At 37.0% G+C, this 17,168-nt stretch overlaps 1 protein-coding gene across 1 annotated transcript in view; it reads left to right on the plus strand.

The window, feature by feature from the left end:
- LOC139126599 (uncharacterized) overlaps positions 1-10,899 on the plus strand; it is a 28,565-nt gene extending 17,666 nt beyond the window's left edge. Inside the window, exons 4-5 of the mRNA XM_070692662.1 lie at positions 3,253-3,585; positions 10,834-10,899. Of these exons, the coding sequence (XP_070548763.1) occupies positions 3,253-3,585; positions 10,834-10,899 (399 nt within the window). The remainder of the gene's footprint in view (positions 1-3,252; positions 3,586-10,833) is intronic.
- Positions 10,900-17,168: the final 6,269 nt, after the last annotated feature.

Below are 17,168 nucleotides of genomic sequence, written 5' to 3' on the forward strand. Positions count from 1 at the left end.
ACCAACTCTGAATAAAATCGGTCAAAACATGCCTGAGTAATGGCTCTGTACATGAAAAAATCGTAATAAAATGGCCGCCTGGCGGCCATATTGGATCAAATCACAAAACAAATTGATGTGCATATCTATGACATTGGTCAATGTCCTTGTACCAACTCTGAATAAAATCGGTCAAAACATGCCTGAGTAATGGCTCTGTACATGAAAAAATCGTAATAAAATGGCCGCCTGGCGGCCATATTGGATCGTATCACAAAACAAATTGACGTGCATCTGTATGACATTGGTCAATGTCCTTGTACCAACTTTGAATAAAATTGGTTGGAACATGCCTGAGTTATGGCTCTGTACATGAAAAAATCGTAATAAAATGGCCGCCTGGCGGCCATATTGGATCGTATCACAAAACAAATTGACGTGCATCTGTATGCCATATAAAGTAATCCTTGTATCAAGTTTGAATGAAATTGCTCCAGGCATCTCAGAGATATCTGCGTGAACGGACGGACGCACGGACGCACGCACGGACGCACGCACGGACGCACGCACGCACGGACGCACGGACGCACGCACGGACATGACCAAACCTATAAGTCCCCCCGGACGGTGTCCGTGGGGACTAACAAAGACCACTCAACTTTTGAATTTTATTGACTAGATACAGGCTGTACTCATGTTATTACACCGACGAGTCATAAACAGTGATTATTTGTATAATTGTATTTTTTGGGAATTTTTTCTATTCTTGGTCAAGAAATCTTCTCTGAGACCACAACTCCAATTGATTTGAAAGTTGGTGTGGAGGTTTTTAGGGTACAGCTCAGTAAGACTGTTTCAAATTGTGGTGAAGTTTGCATAATTGTATTTTTGGCAAAATTTTTACCATTGTCTTTTGCCAAGTCTTTTTTTTTTAAATCGCTGCTACAATTGTACAGACGTTCAATGAATGACTTGAAATATTGGTTTCAAAAAGTCTGGTTATATTATTGTTTGTGATTTTTTTTCAGAAACCGCAGCTTTTGTTTAACACATGTGTCAATTATTGTAAATATTTCATTGGATTAGTATTATTTAGTGAATAAAAAGGACATTATTTTTTTAATTGCATAACAGTTGTCTGAACTTAAATTGTTGATGTGTGTAGTGTAACATGTGAGTATGAGTAAAATGAAAGAATACTAGTATATCATGAGAATACCGGTAATACATTTTAATCAATAATGGTAGATATTGTGCATACCATCCTATGGCAATATGCCTGCACATAATTCTGTAAACACAAAATGGAAGAATGCAGAAAAGATATTAAATATCCGCGCTGTACATATATATCAACTTGGTCCTGTTTGTTTCCCCATAAATAGAACTAACTGCCCCATATCTATTTTCTAAGCATGTCTATGCATTATTACCAGTGTAATTGTTGATAATTGCACTGAAGTAAGGCCTTTTGAAATGGATCTGTCAAAAATAACATAAAGGATACAGAGGCCATGTTTAGAAGCAGAATACAAGGTTATTTTGGTATACAATTATGAAAATAAAATGATGAAACAGTACAAAATGTGCAAAAGGTACAGGTTACTGTTTCAAGTAAATATCGATTCATGAGAAATTCAAAAAATTAAAAGGAATGACAGCAGAGCAGTGATATTTTATTCGATTTCACGCAATGTACCATGGGAAAATTTAAGGCAAGAGGGTGGATTCCATGATCACTAATTTCACGCAGAATCCATTGAAATCCTGCACAGGATTATTCAGGAGACTGTCTTATGGAATCAATTAAAATGCTTTAATGGATTCTGCTGTGGATTCTAAAAGTGTTCCATATATAGAAGAATCCATAATTGGATACCTTAGGATTCCCTGAGTACCCACAATGGATATCTGTGGATTCCCTTGGATTCTGATTGAATCCACGGAGGAATCCACAACAATGCTTGATGGATTCTGGCTTTTCACATAGTGTTATAGGTTATGCATGGTGTGCTCATTGAAATACTCTAAATCACTAGTTTTTACTGAACATATACTGGTCATGAGGGCTATGGCACCCATTTTTGTTAGTTACCAGAATCACATGCTCTTTCCGGAGGCGGTAGGCCAAGGGAAATAGATTTTGATTCTGGTAACTCGAGAGCATGAAGGAGTAATGAATTGGTGCTTTAGCCAAAATATTGGCCAGGTAATATGTGTATTATGTAAACCTCATGCTTATGCTGTTGCAGTGTTGAAAAAGTTTCATATTCAGTTCATGCAAAGTTGACATCCATTGCATTGGCGACGGCATCATTGAGGCTAGCAATGACTGTGGCCTGGTATCTGTTCATTTGTTGATGAACTTCCTTTAATAAACTGGAAAGTGTATGGCTAATTTCTCTCGCCTTGTCTAACCAACTCTACTATAACTTCTCTTGAGGTTGGGAAATGACAATGACAGAAGCTGCCATTTTGTCAGACGACACTGAACAACATGACCTGCTGTGAACTCACAGTGGTCACATGACCGGGTAATAGATGATGTGACTATTTCCCTAGGGAAATAGTCATTCTATTTTCTTATCATGTGACTGATTATAGTAAATCATATCAGAGCATGAGCATGAGGTATATTATAAATTCAACTCTTGCTCTACAAATGGCCATAGCATGTGAACACTACCATTATACGGTCTTTTGGTACATATCAAAATTTAAATGATTGATGTAAACATGCATGCTTTATAGCCATGTACAGACATTGATCCCTTTTCAGTGAGTATGAATGTTTCATAAGAAACTAAAATAACCAAAATAATATCAAACATAATCTAATTTTCCTAGTTTGTTATTGCCTTTGCTGCTTGGGTTAGACAGCAAAACCTCCAACAAATAGGTGTATGATTCATAAGTTGTACATTGAATTATGTCGTATCAGTGTTACTGCTCTGTCTTTTAATTATCATGATAGCAGGTCAAAACTTGCTAACATGACAACCACGGTATGACTAGTGTAGGCTACTGTTCTCCCGGAACATTAGCATAGTGGCGCCATCGCTCTGTAATTTTTGGTAAACAATAGAAGCAATTATGTCTATTGTTATGCAAATTATCCACTGCTCTGCAAAAAAAAATCCTGGGGAGTACACTGTAATATATTTCAAAAGTGTCATCAAACCAGTTGCCATTATCTGCTTCACACTGATGCATATAACGTTTTGTCTAAGTTTGTATTTTTAAAAGAAATATTGTGTTTTTACCAATGTGTAGGTAGTGTTTGAGCAAGCAGCTATTCAGAACATCACACCAAGACTGATCAGTGCTGATAAGCTGAAGCAACTCACAGAAATGTATGATCGGTTTGTACCAAATGAACACCGCATTGACTTTCTGCCAGCCTTACCAGAGAATACAGAGTGTGATATTTCACCAGCTATTACTGATCAGCATGGATCATCATCTGCTGCCATTGGGAAGCAACACATGAAGTCACTGAAAAGTCTTGGAGACATTAATCTGGACTGTACTAGCTTTAAATTTGAAAAATTATACTGTTTTTATACCAGACAAATATTTTCGCTTTATATTTTGGCCTTTACAAGTGTGGGCCTTTACAAGTGTGTGTCCAAAAGCAAAAAGTTAAGTTGGTGCTTTCATATTTGAGCTAGTGTAATATGTACCTTCTTTGGTTCATAGTGCTTGTATGGACAAATATCACACGGTAAATAAGATTGCAGGTGAATGTTTTGTGGCTTTTCATGTTTCAAAATCTTTAGGAATTGATGCAGGTATTGTTTTCCATCCTAGTGACATTTTCAGCAACTGCGCATATTTCCCTAATTGTTCATTGTTATTTATTAGCTAACAAATCCAAATACAAGTAATACTTTCTGTAATGTATCTTTGCACAAATAACCCCAGTGAACCACCAATTTTCATAAGAATTTTAAAGGGCAAAGGTCATTGAAAAAGTGTCAGAATTTGTACAATTTTGTACAGCTAATGAAAATTTACATAATGATATGGAGATGTAATTAGTATGGTTTTTATCTCTGCCATATATTTTACATTCATCTTCATTTGTCCTATTGGTCTTACAAACATTTGAACAATACTTGAATGCTGGTCTTCAAAATGACTCATTATCATCAGATTTTAATATTTCAAAAATACTCATTAATGTCATTTGAATAAATAAATACTAATCTCCCTCAATCTTGCATAGATGGGAGACTGATATGAGATTTTTACTCATTATATGTACTCCAAAGTGATATTTATTAAATGAATACTGACAAAGCGACAAAGCTATAACTCACTTTTTTCTGTGTTTCAAAGTTGTCTTTCAAGACAAATCTCTCAATGTTACAGTAGCAGTTAATTGACTTTGTGCATTTTGATAGTCTTTTTATTTTTAAATATTGTGTCAAGAGTATTTTAAATACATTTGAATAAAATAGAATCAATGTGCACCCAATTTAGTGTTCATTTTGTCAATGCTAAGTGATGGTAATTCTCAATAGAATTGCCTGTATTTTCAGGGCAGCCTGATAGGCAATACAGCGTATGTATGTTTGTAAACACTTTTCTCCAATTTCCAGCCGGAATTCAGTTGTGAAATTTCACAAGGATAACATTCACATGTCCCCCTTAAAAAAAATTCATAAAACTGAAAATGTGATTTTTCAACCTAATATCTGATTTCTACTTGCTGGTGACCCATATATTGTTTTCGTAATGAAAAGATCCGGCAGCATAAATAAGTAACAAGTATTAAAGTCAGCATTGATATAACTAATTTACGTCAAATTTTGGCTTTGTCAAATAAGATAGAGTCTTCAGTATTTCTTGTCTATGTAATGGCATAATAGCTAGGATTCGTGCTCGATATTGTAGAAGCATGTTTCCATCATCTGGTTCCTGATCTTTTCTGTAGAAATCATTAATATTTACATAAAAGATTCCTTAACATACTGAATGTGTGCCTTTCTGGTGTGAAATTTTAAACATTACATACAAGGTTTTTTGACAGAGTTGCCTTAAATGCTGATTTTAGCATGTATAAACGACGTCAAATTTTACTTGTAAGACTGTTTCATTTAGAGGTTATAAACGGCAAGCGAGGGTATTTGGTTGCGGATATAAGACCTTTGGGGTGAAAATTAGCATATTTGGCGGGAAATAATCACCGAGCGAAGCGAGGTGATTATTTCACCCAAATATGCTAATTTTCACCCCCAGAGGTCTTATATCCGCAACCAAATACCCGGCGCACCGTTTATAACCTCATTATAATATGCTTAAGTTAAAAACAAGTGGACAATGTCGTTATTTAGGGCCGAAGTTGGAACGAGAGTTCAGGAGCGCCCAGCCGCATACAAACTCTCAAAAAAGAACGTTTCAGAACGCGCGCGCGTGCACAGTTGAAATCATAAAATACGGCTACGCAACGCATCGATATCGCGATTGGACATCGAACTTGAAGAATTTTACTTCAAAAAAAACGCTCAAAAACTTTAAAAATTATGTTGTTGTGTAACATAACCTCCACTGCTTACAGAAACTCTTCATTTGTTGGTTCGTCAAGCTGCACTAGACTAAAATTTAACAATCAAAATCAATCTGAAGCCATAGACTTGTTCGACATTACGCCGCGTTGAGCTCTCAAGTTGACGTTCGAAATTTGCGCGAGCTCAAAAATGTTACGCGACGCGCAGGTCTTCTTGTTGAGAATATAAACCCCGGCTCCAGCCAATCAGATTGCCGGATTCCAGCAAAGCATATTATAATTCTTGATCACCTGTAGTTTAACCAAAATGATTGACTTTGCATGCATACATTGAAATTAGTTCTTTTGGCAGATCTTCACTTGCATTTCATCTAATAAATTCGAATGACTGGATGTAAGAAATTAAGGAATTCATTGGATTTTTTCTTGTTTCAAGTAAGCACCCTTCAAAATGGTTCTCATGGAGAGTATTCAATTTCCCTCTGTCGGAACACACGTCAGCTACGTGCTGTATATTGTCTCTTAGATTAATTTTTAAACCAGCCGATACGTTTTTTGCCAATTAATCTTCTTTGCTTGATAAGTAGATATCGCCTTGGCAAACGCTAGTCCGGATGTCATTAATCCAGTTGCTGGTCACAAGAGGGTCAATCCAGGCAGTAACAGTTTCGGACAAATCTTTCACAGAAAAGGCTATTTCATGTTGACTTTGATTAATGTCCGATAAAAGCTACGTTTTTTTGGTAGAACTTACAAAGCGTCGGCTAGAAAATGTATTTAAGTTTTCTTGAGATTCCGACAGCGTTAGCCTGCTGAAAATTATCTCTAAGATTAATATTTAAACCAGCCGATAAGTTTTTGCTAATTTATCTTCTTTGGTTGATAAGTAGATATCGCCTTGGCAAACGCTAGTCCGGATGTCATTAATCCAGTTGCTGGTCACAAGAGGGTCAATCCAGGCAGTAACAGTTTCGGACAAGTCTTTCACAGAAAAGGCTATTTCATGTCGACTTTGATTAATGTCCGATAAAAGCTACGATTTCACAGGGGGCAGATGAAAGTCCCCTGGGGTGGGGAGGAGTTTTTTTTTGTGCAACGGTTTACCTTATTTGATTTTCTTAATTATTACTGTGATATGTCAAATAAAGCCTGCGACTCCAAACTGTCTGACTGTGTTTTCAATATCTACAATTCCTTATCTCCTCTTCAACCAGTGCACATACTGCTCTAATTGCTGCGCAAACATTGCCAGCTTTATTGATCACCTGTAGTTTAACCAAAATAATTGACTTTGGCATGCATACATTGAAATTAGTTCTTTTAGCAGATCTTCACTTGCATTTAATCTAATAAATTCGAATGACTGGATGTAAGAAATCAAGGAATTCATTGGATTTTTTCTTGTTTCAAGTAAGCACCCTTCAAAATGGGTTCTCATGGAGAGTATTCAATTTCCCTCTGTCGGAACACACGTCAGCTACGTGCTGTAAATTGTCTCTTAGATTAATTTTTAAACCAGCCGATACGTTTTTGCCAATTAATCTTCTTTGGTTGATAAGTAAATATCGCTTTGGCAAACTCTAGTCCTGATGTCATTTATCCAGTTGCTGGTCACAAGAGGGTCAATCCAGGCAGTAACAGTTTCGGACAAGTCTTTCACAGAAAAGGCTATTTCATGTTGACTTTGATTAATGTCCGATAAAAGCTACGTTTTTTGGTAGAACTTACAAAGCGTCGGCTAGAAAATGTATTTAAGTTTTCTTGAGATTCCGACAGCGTTAGCCTGCTGAAAATTATCTCTAAGATTAATATTTAAACCAGCCGATAAGTTTTTGCTAATTTATCTTCTTTGGTTGATAAGTAGATATCGCCTTGGCAAACGCTAGTCCGGATGTCATTAATCCAGTTGCTGGTCACACAAGGGTCAATCCAGGCAGTAACAGTTTCGGACAAGTCTTCACAGAAAAGGCTATTTCATATCGACTTTGATTAATGTCCGATAAAAGCTACGTTATTTCACAGGGGCAGATGAAAGTCCCCTGGGGTGGGGAGGAGTTTTTTGTGTGCAACGGTTTACCTTATTTGATTTTCTTAATTATTACTGTGATATGTCAAATAAAGCTTTCGACTCCAAACTGTCTGACTGTGTTTCAATATCTACAATTCCTTATCTCCTCTTCAACCAGTGCACATACCGCTCTAATTGCTGCGCAAACATTGCCAGCTTGTTAATGACTGCGCGTATCAGCGGATTAGCTTATTAAGTCAACACCACACCTAGTGAATAAGGAAAGGGTTGAAGATCTCAGACCCAGTGTCACAAAAAACGCAAATCTGAACAGATATAGAAGTCAATCGAAATTTAACGACTATCAAAAGCATTGCCATAACGATGAACTGTTACATGCCAAAGTATGCGGTCTAAAATGGTCATCTTGAGCCAGAAAACCATCCTACATTTTTGAGTCGGTCATGGTCCGATGTCATCCGTAAGAGCGGAAGTCGGAAGTAGAAACTTTTGACTTCAAACCTGTTTATTTCCAGTCCAGAAGTAAACATATTTCCCATGATGCGTTTGATGTTATATAATGTGAAAATTCGTACATTCTACATTGAGCACGCGACAAGACTAGTTTTAACAAAATCAAAACAAGGATTCAATTTTTATCCTTTTTGTCACAAACACGTTGATAACGATGTGTTTGAGCACATAAACAAAACTTCTGAAAATTCTGCACACAAAGAGCTGAAGGGTGAGGTATCACGTTTTCTGCTTCTCGCATCTTGCACATACATCTACACAAACCTCCTTGATCAATCGAGGTGGTAGCTTCTTCAGCCACAGAAAAGGAGAATGTTTTTCTCCTTTTACCGAGGCTCGGACAGCATCAACCGAACGAACACCGCTGCAGGCAGCTCAATATAGATTGATGTCATCATGAATGCCAGTATTGTACAGTATCCGTATTATTCGATGCCACCATGGATTCATCGTCACCGTACATCTATAGCGTTTATCGTAAACTTAGCACACCGTCATCGACTGTGACCATTGATGTAAAAAATAGTCTAATTTTTACATCCATGCTGTGACCGACTCGTTTTCCCGGCTTCCCCGATAATACATTAGCGGACTATCCATACCAATGAAGTTCTCACCTACTGTATTCCAAAAGAACCTCCACCATGTGCACATCATATCAACAAAACATCTTGAATGGCAAGGAACACGACTTAGACTTCCTTGTATTACCCTTGGTATTACCAGGCTGACGAATTTGCTTACACTTTCTTGCCTGTTCTCCTTTTAAAATGTTAGTGTGTTTTTCCCTTCCGCGTACATGTGAAGCGTAATTTATAGTATTTTCCCCAAAAGACAGACGGCCCTCGCTTCAGTTTCCGAGAACTGGATAGATAAAATCATCAACTTTTTATTCAGTCTTTTGTTTGTTAAGGTGCTGGTACTGCAAGCACGCCTTTTCAAGAAAAACGATTTCATGGTATTTGATACATCGTCGATGTATTCTGTCTGTAAAAACATCAGCGGCTGCGTTTAGGTTGTTGCGCGGCACAACAGAGGGTCCACGCTGACTTTTATATATTTTCGCTGTATTGTTATGCACTTTCCACCATTATCATTCTTCAAACACGCAACTCAACGACGGCAGAACATAATATGAATGAGCTAAAAGCATAGCTTTTTAAAGTCCTAGGGTAGGAAAATGCAGTCAGGAACTTAATCTATGTCATCAAAAATTTTTGTAACGTAACGGTTGCTGTTCTCCTTCAGGCCGTTCAGATTTATTTTTTTCTGAGCTGTCTCTCCACATGGCTGTTTCTATTGACTTTTTAACTTTTCTACATTTCCTCTCCTGATCGGTCGGACGGTAGCCTAGTTGATTTCATCACAGGCAAAGAGCTTCAATTTCTCTCAACGAGAATATTTTAAGCGTCCACGGTCATAGATTTCAGGTTTCCGATTTTTCCCCAATATTTTCTCTCCACAACCGATCGCGCCAGGTCGTGGCTGTAAAGTGTTGAATTTTCACGACATGTTTCTCAACGACCGTGGCTTTCAGGTATTCGCTTCATTTTCTGTCCACAGCCGGTTGAGGTCGTGGCCGTAAAGTGTTAAATTTTTCTCGACATTTTCTCAACAATCGGTCATGAGGTTACGGCTTTTAAGCTTTGAGTCTGACTTTTTTCCCGGTAATTTTTCTCAACGATCGGTCGTGAGGTCGTGGCTGCAAAGTGTTGAATTTAGCCCGACATTTTCTCAATGATCAGTCTTGAGGCTATGGCTTTCAGGCTTTGACTTTTTTCCTGGTAATTTTTCTCAACGACCGATCGTGAGGTCGTGCCTGTAAGTGTAAAGTGTTGAATTTTTGCCAACATTTGTCTACACGACCAGTCGGGAGGTTGTGGCTGTTAGGTTTTCGACTTTTTTCAGTCATTTCTCTCAATGGCCGGTCACAAGGGAGCTCCTTTACCGTTTACTTATGAATAATATGTTGTTTACTTTCCTGTTTATTTACGAATTCATGAATATTTTAAGCGTCCACGGACGACATCGTAACACTGTGTCTGTGATTTTAAACCCTTTCCTTATTTTAATGCGTGTAGGATGGCTGTGGTGTTGAATCAATCACTTACACAAGTTGAAGAGGAGATAAGGACTTGTCGGTAATATATAAAGAAGTCAGACGGTGTGGAGTCGAAATCTTATTTGAAATACCACAGTCAAAATTAATAAAATTACTTGTGGTAATAAAGAAAGCAGTCAGACCATCGGAGTTGAACTTTATTTGAAATATCACAGTCAAAATTAATAAAATAAATAAGGTAACCGTTGCACAAAAAACCCTCCTCCCAACCCCAGGGACTTTCATCTGCCCCCTCTGGTTATTTTTGTAGAACTTACAAAGCGGCGGCTAGAATGTAGTTAAGTTTTCTTGAGATTCCGACAATGCTCTTTTTACGCATTTCATCACGTCGTCATTTTTAATATTCTGCAAAATGAGTGAGGTTTCCCATTTTTACCATCCTCTAAACAAACGAAATCGTCGCTTCTTACGAACAGTTGACAAAGCTGCGTTGACGTCGTTTGCTTGATCTCTTTTTGTCAATGAGTGTAACGACGTCTTTTTTGGCCCCTTTTGTAAAATGTGCAGATTGATTGACCAGATAAATTTTATTTTTGCCGTCGGTCTGTAGAACTCGACCACTCTATCACAATGCAATGGTACATTTCTGCTGTCTGTACTTTTGTGTATTTCTCTCTAAAGTCTTGGACTATGTATCTCTCATTCACCAGGTATTTGTCTGTCTTTTTGTCACCACAGGCAGTCACACTCGTTGTTGAAGAGAAACATTATCGTTACGGCTATGTACACATGAAGTTTGTCTAGTTGTAATGGTAGCTACAGATGTCAGTAAAGAAAATTGTAGTAATGAATACACCGTGATTAATTTAGAAGTTATTTCGTTAGAAAGGGTAATGGTCATATTAAAAATAAGGAATGAGCTCTGTAACCGTTTGCGAAGTTTGATGAATGACAATATTGTTTTGCATGCCTTATTCTTTATTTTTGCTGTATTAGATGATCGCGTAGTTCGCATTGTGAAGAAATTATTGCCGTCAGGAAAAGGTACTTATAATAAAATGTATTAGATAATGATACTTTGCTTCTTCATGTGTGTACAGTAGATTTCCGATCGGATTCGAACTCATAACATACCGCACCGAACAAAATCAACACAAAACATACTTCGGAGGCTTATATAGTTAATTTACAAATTGTTGATCTTGACGAAATTTCAGAGGAGAAAAGAAAGCTGTTCGCATCGGCCCTCCCGCTGGCATATGCAGAAATTTTGCCCTCCAGCTGAATTTTTATGCCACGCCCCGCAACATTCAAGACCCTTATTGTCCTCTCCCCACCGTGTAATTTCCCATCCACATTTATTTACCAGGTTACATTTCCAAAAGGACAAGGAAAGCTAGTGTTAATTTTGTACTGAAACCTATTTTCCTGTACCAACTGCCAGAATTTGTTCTGCCCGCCCATGGTAAAAACGGAAATTTCTTCGCCACTCACTGTAATTATTCAATTATTGACTTATTGACTTGTGATAAATGCATGAATTAATACACAAATGCTTTTCTGTATATTTTACTTTGTACTTTCTTGCCAGTGTCTATTATTCTGTTTCTAATGTCTTCTTTTTTAAAACTTTTATGCATGACCCTTATTGGCCTGGTGGTGTTATTGGTGAAATTTGAATATGTTTCTCTGTTATGGTTCGCGCTGATATAACTCGTATATGATAAACTGAAATGTCTGAACTATTACTTTCATTAAACGCATGTTATCACACTTTAAAAATACCGTCAATGACGCTGTACCTTCTCTAATGTGTGGCCAGGTCAGGTAATTGGTTGTTGGCATGGAGTTGTTGGTAAATAGTTGATGATGTAGGGGCATGAGGTGGGATATGGACCCAAAGAACCCAAAAGATGATTAAATACATCAATCAAAAAAATTCTAAGCTACAGTACGGTATAAACTGCCTAAAGATAGTTCAATGTGGAAAAAAGTTAAACAATTCAGAAATAAGAATTAACAGTCCAAAATAGTAATGACGCACTTCCTTACTGACCTGAGTGCATGTGAAATACACAACCTGGCATCTGTAAATTAAATGTATACCAAGTGATCATTTCCAGTCACTTTTAACTGTTTTTAATGGATTTTCCAAAGAGTCCTGTGGAAATGATGAAAAACGCTTATCTGGTCTTGTGTTTGTATAACCTCATGGCTGATAATTGTCATAGTATTGAAAAAAAATTGAAAGTGAAGAAATTACTGTTTTTATAGGCATATTTTCCTTGAAATACATGACCGTGTAAAGAATATATGCTAAAAGTGTTTAAGAGTAAATTTCATTTCAAAAATAATTTAATTGAAACCAAAGGATTTTTATTCTTTGAGTTTACAAATTCAAACATTGCAATTTGTTCAATCATCTTGTGCAGTGCAAAATTTATAAAATGACTGAAAAACAAAAAAATTGGCAGAATTACAGTCTTTGTGATGTAAAATTATGGGTTGACATCACGATAACTGTTAATCTGTTTGAAGTACTAATATACTACAATTTAAAAAAGAAAAATTCATGCAGAAACGGTAAAATATATTGTCAGCAATGTAGTGTTAATTTTGACTTTACATCAAAATATGCCTTTGCTGGATACCAAATATATAGGGCGAAATATCAGCCATGTTCAGCAAAATCCACACAACAGCATTGATCCTTTTCTAATTTGATTTGATTTGCTTATGTTATCCTTGTATGACAGTCAGTACAATATGGAACTTGAACACAACACAGTGAATAAGTATGCTGTAAATGAAATGGTGTGGCTGCATCCACATGCAGCAATAGGAGTGCCTTTGTCTCTCACCCCTCATTTCCAACCTGTCCCATCCCTGAAAAAATAGTTTGGTCTTATATTTATAATGTTAATAATTTCTGTATTTGTTAAAATGTGCGCATCTCAAAAACTTTTGATCATAAACATTTTCATTGTTTTTTATAGCTGACCAATCAGTTAACCTGTTTATTTTGAATATTTGCGCATTTTTCCTCAGTATTTGACATTTTCTGAATACCTTCTTATTCAGTTTGTCATTTTCTAAAAGTTTAAATGCTCCATTGTGTGGTCAAGCTTTCCACAAGCATCAAATGGGGTACTTCATATAGGAGGTCTGCCTCTGGAGGGCGGGGCATCATGAACACTCCTGTGTTGTTGGTTAATTCCTCCAAGTAAACTTCTGATTGTACTGTAAACATTGAACATGGCCGACGTCCGATTTTCCTGTCTAAAACTTTCACTCATTTTCGTTCATATGACTCTGAAACTCCAGGAAACGATTGGGAAGAAAGGGTTATCTTGAAATATTGAGGTACGTCGCCGATATTTTGCAAAATTAAATGAGAAAAAAATGCAAGGAAAATGCCGACAGGCTTACACAATGACAGTTTTCAAACTCGGAGGCATATGATCATCTCTGCAGATTATGCAACAGGCCCAGATCACGTGAGGCCATGAGGGGATATCCACGCAACTCAGTACCAAACACTAGCGCTCACAGAGTGAGCAAACACAAAGTGAGTACCCTAAAGTCAGCTCAGTAGTCTGTAATACAGTAGATTGTAGTCAACTAAGAAACCTTGGAGGAAGGCTTAACACTGTGGCTATGCCGCTAAGTCCCTTTTGATTTTTGTCATAGCTCAAAATCGTTCTCCCACACCTCAACCTGAGCCATGAACACCCCCACCAGTTTATGATATGACCCATCACAGTGGCATGACGTCAACGGATCTTGACAGACGGAAGTCTTGACAGACGGAAGTTCTAGACAGCAGCATATTGGTTTTCAACTCTAATACCTTCTCTGTCTATAAATAGACACGAGAAGGTAAAAATGAGGTTTTGCTGTGATAATATTTTGTGTTGTACGATGACACTATTAATGCTTAATAATATATACATTCAAACCTAGTTTGCCTCTATGCCACCGTTTTTCCCTCATGAGAGGTCAAATGACATTTCAGATAATAAACAATCGACGGTTTATTTCTGCTTACAAAACATAACAAGGACATGCCTTCCTTTGAAAAATTACCCAGAAAATTTGTTATCAGACAAACATTTTTCCATTGAAGTTTAAAGACTCAATGTATGGTTGCTTAAAAAGTTGCATGCGTATTACGTTTTAAAATCGACAAATGCAATTGATAAATTATTTATGTTATTGATGTCATTATTGACACGGCTGTTCGCAGAGTAAGCAACAAAATGTCTACCACTGTTTGTAACTTTTTTGAGTATATCCGGAGATGGAAACAGCATTGAAATGAATATAAACATAATATGATAAAATATAAGGTTGTTAGATGTTCTTGTCGTGCACGTCCCTTTGCATTCCATTGTCTCTACTGTCGACATCTATCAGGTATTTTTTGGGGTACTATTAACCTTCTAATAACGGCTTTAGAGTTTATCCTCTTTACATAATCATTTACAAATTTACAAAAAGACGAGTGTAAAATTCTTTCGGTGACCACAAAATGTCATAGAAGGCTCTCCATTGTCACTGAAAAAAGTTACTGCCATAGAAAGCATGTTCATTCAGCCATAATATCCCACGCCGAAAAATATGGTGCCAGATACCTGGCTGTCGGAAGCGGCGCTCATCTCCGATCCTATAATATGGCTGTCAGTGCGTACGAACGGTAGACAGTAAGCAAGATAGGTGGTGTATTGTTATTCTGCAGCGACGTCCTTTTGCTGCCTTTTGACGGATATATACAAGTTTGTGAATTTTTCAATTTCAAAGGATGTAATGATGTAATGTATTAGTGTTAGCCACGAGTAAGTTTATGGCAAAGTCGTACGATTCTATAAGACAAGGACATTTATCAGATATGCGCCTCTCACACGTGTTTGCCCAGTAGTCCTGTAGTTTTCGTCCTAAGTAACAGTCTCAAAGAGCTCTTGAATTGTTTGCAGTCTGCAGGCTTGAAGATTGTCATTTTTTTTTGTATTTTACAAAACACACTTTAACGTCCCCAAACTTTCATCGTGGGTGTCTCAAAATGACTACAACTGCTTAATTTGCCAAGCCATATTTTGACATTATGGAAAAATTAAATACCAAACAAATGTGATAGGAAAGTTTGCAGCGAAAGCACCTTAAGTAAAAAAGGTAAATTATGTTAATGATTAAGTCTGGCCATTTTTGAGGGGCAATTTGTACATGGTGGCATAAAATGAAGTCAAATGTACCACATTCTGGACAGTGATCACATTGCACAAAAAGTGGCGCGTTAACACCAATTTATATATTATTGTTGTTTATGGCAGGGACAAACAGCATAAACGAGGAACAAGTATTGAAGTCGGTATTGATATGATTCATTGACGTCATATTCTGGCTTTGTCAAATAATAGAGTCTTCAGTATATCTTGACTTTATAATCGCACAATAGTTAGAAGATTCGGGCTCGATATTGTAGCAGCATGTTTTAGTCGTCTGGTTTATGAACTTTTCTGTAGGAGTCATTAACATTTACGTAAAGATTGCTTTACATAATGAATGTGTGCCTTCCTGATGTGAAATTTTCGATAAATTAATTTCAAAGTTTTCCGACAGTTTTGCTTTAAATGCTGATTTAGTGGGTATAAACGACGTGAAATTTTTATTTGCTTAGACTGTTTCAATTGTTGACCACCTGAAGTTAACAAAAATGATTGACAGTGGCATGCATGCAATAAAATAGAGTTTTTTTGCGCTCCTTTAATTACATTTAATCTAATAAATTCAAATAAATGGATGTAAGAAATCAGTAAAATTCGTTGGATTTTGTCTCGTTTCAAAATAATCGCAATCATACCAATCCATAATCCAATAACACTAGGTCAGAATTCGTAAGACCATAGTTGTAAACATAGACACATAACAGCACAGAACAGACAGTAAATAGACGGTACACAAACAAAATCAAATTCATGAAAGAAAGATATATGGACCTCTGGCCTAAAGACCAAGACGTGATGTCAGGTGTTTCGAAAATAGTAGGGGCATCCTGCCCCACATGTGGCACCAGCCATATATCAATCTATAAGTCAGATAGTAGTGATCACTAAGGCCCAATGTCACCGATGCCATGAGCGATCATTTGTCGAAGACAGATATTGTATTTATCTACCAGCTTGCGAGATATTGTATTGAAATATTGTATTTATTTACCAGTTTTTACCCTTCAAAATGTGGTCTCATGGAGAGTATTCAATTTCCCTATGTCGGAACACACGTCAGCTACGTGCTGAAAATTGTCTCTCAGATTAATTCTTAAACAAGCCGATAAGTTTTTGCTAATTTATCTTCTTTGGTTGATAAGTAGATATCGCCTTGGCAAACGCTATCCAGATGTCATTAATCCAGTTGCTGGTCACAAGAGGGTCAATAAAGGCAGTAACAGTTTCGGACACGTCTTTCACAGAAAAGGCTATTTCATGTTGACTTTGATTATTATGCGATAAAAGCTACGGTTTTTTTTTTTGTAGAACTTATAAAGCTTAGAAGTTGTAAGGTTTTCTTAAGATTCCGACAGCGTTAGCCTGCTGAAAATTATCTCTAAGATTAATATTTAAACCAGCCGATACGTTTTTGCCAATATCTTGTTTGGTTGATAAATAGATCTCCAATTCGAGGAGTGAGAGAGAGAGAGAGAGAGAGAGAGAGAGAGAGAGAGAGAGAGAGAGGAGAGAGAGAAGAGAGAGAGAGAGAGAGAGAGAGAGAGAGAGAGAGAGAGAGCTTCCCTGCACACCTGAAACTACAGGGTGTTCATGTTAGTTCCAATGAAGTAAAATGTTAAGAGTAAAATAGCACTGAACAATGGAAATGCATGATATTTTAACAGTTGGAGGCAAATATCTTAGAAATAGGACAGTACATTTATCGAATTCAAGTACTAGCTTCCCAAACAGGTATTTGTAACTGTACGAGTAAAGTACCACTAATGACTTCATACCTTTACGTCTGGATTCTATCAAGATTTAATTAGAAGTAAAGTGCATGTTTTTGTAGATTGACATTGTTGTCTTGAT

This window comes from Ptychodera flava, unplaced genomic scaffold, assembly GCF_041260155.1.
Source record: "Ptychodera flava strain L36383 unplaced genomic scaffold, AS_Pfla_20210202 Scaffold_106__1_contigs__length_256847_pilon, whole genome shotgun sequence".
In the NCBI taxonomy this organism is placed as follows: Eukaryota; Metazoa; Hemichordata; class Enteropneusta; family Ptychoderidae; genus Ptychodera; species Ptychodera flava.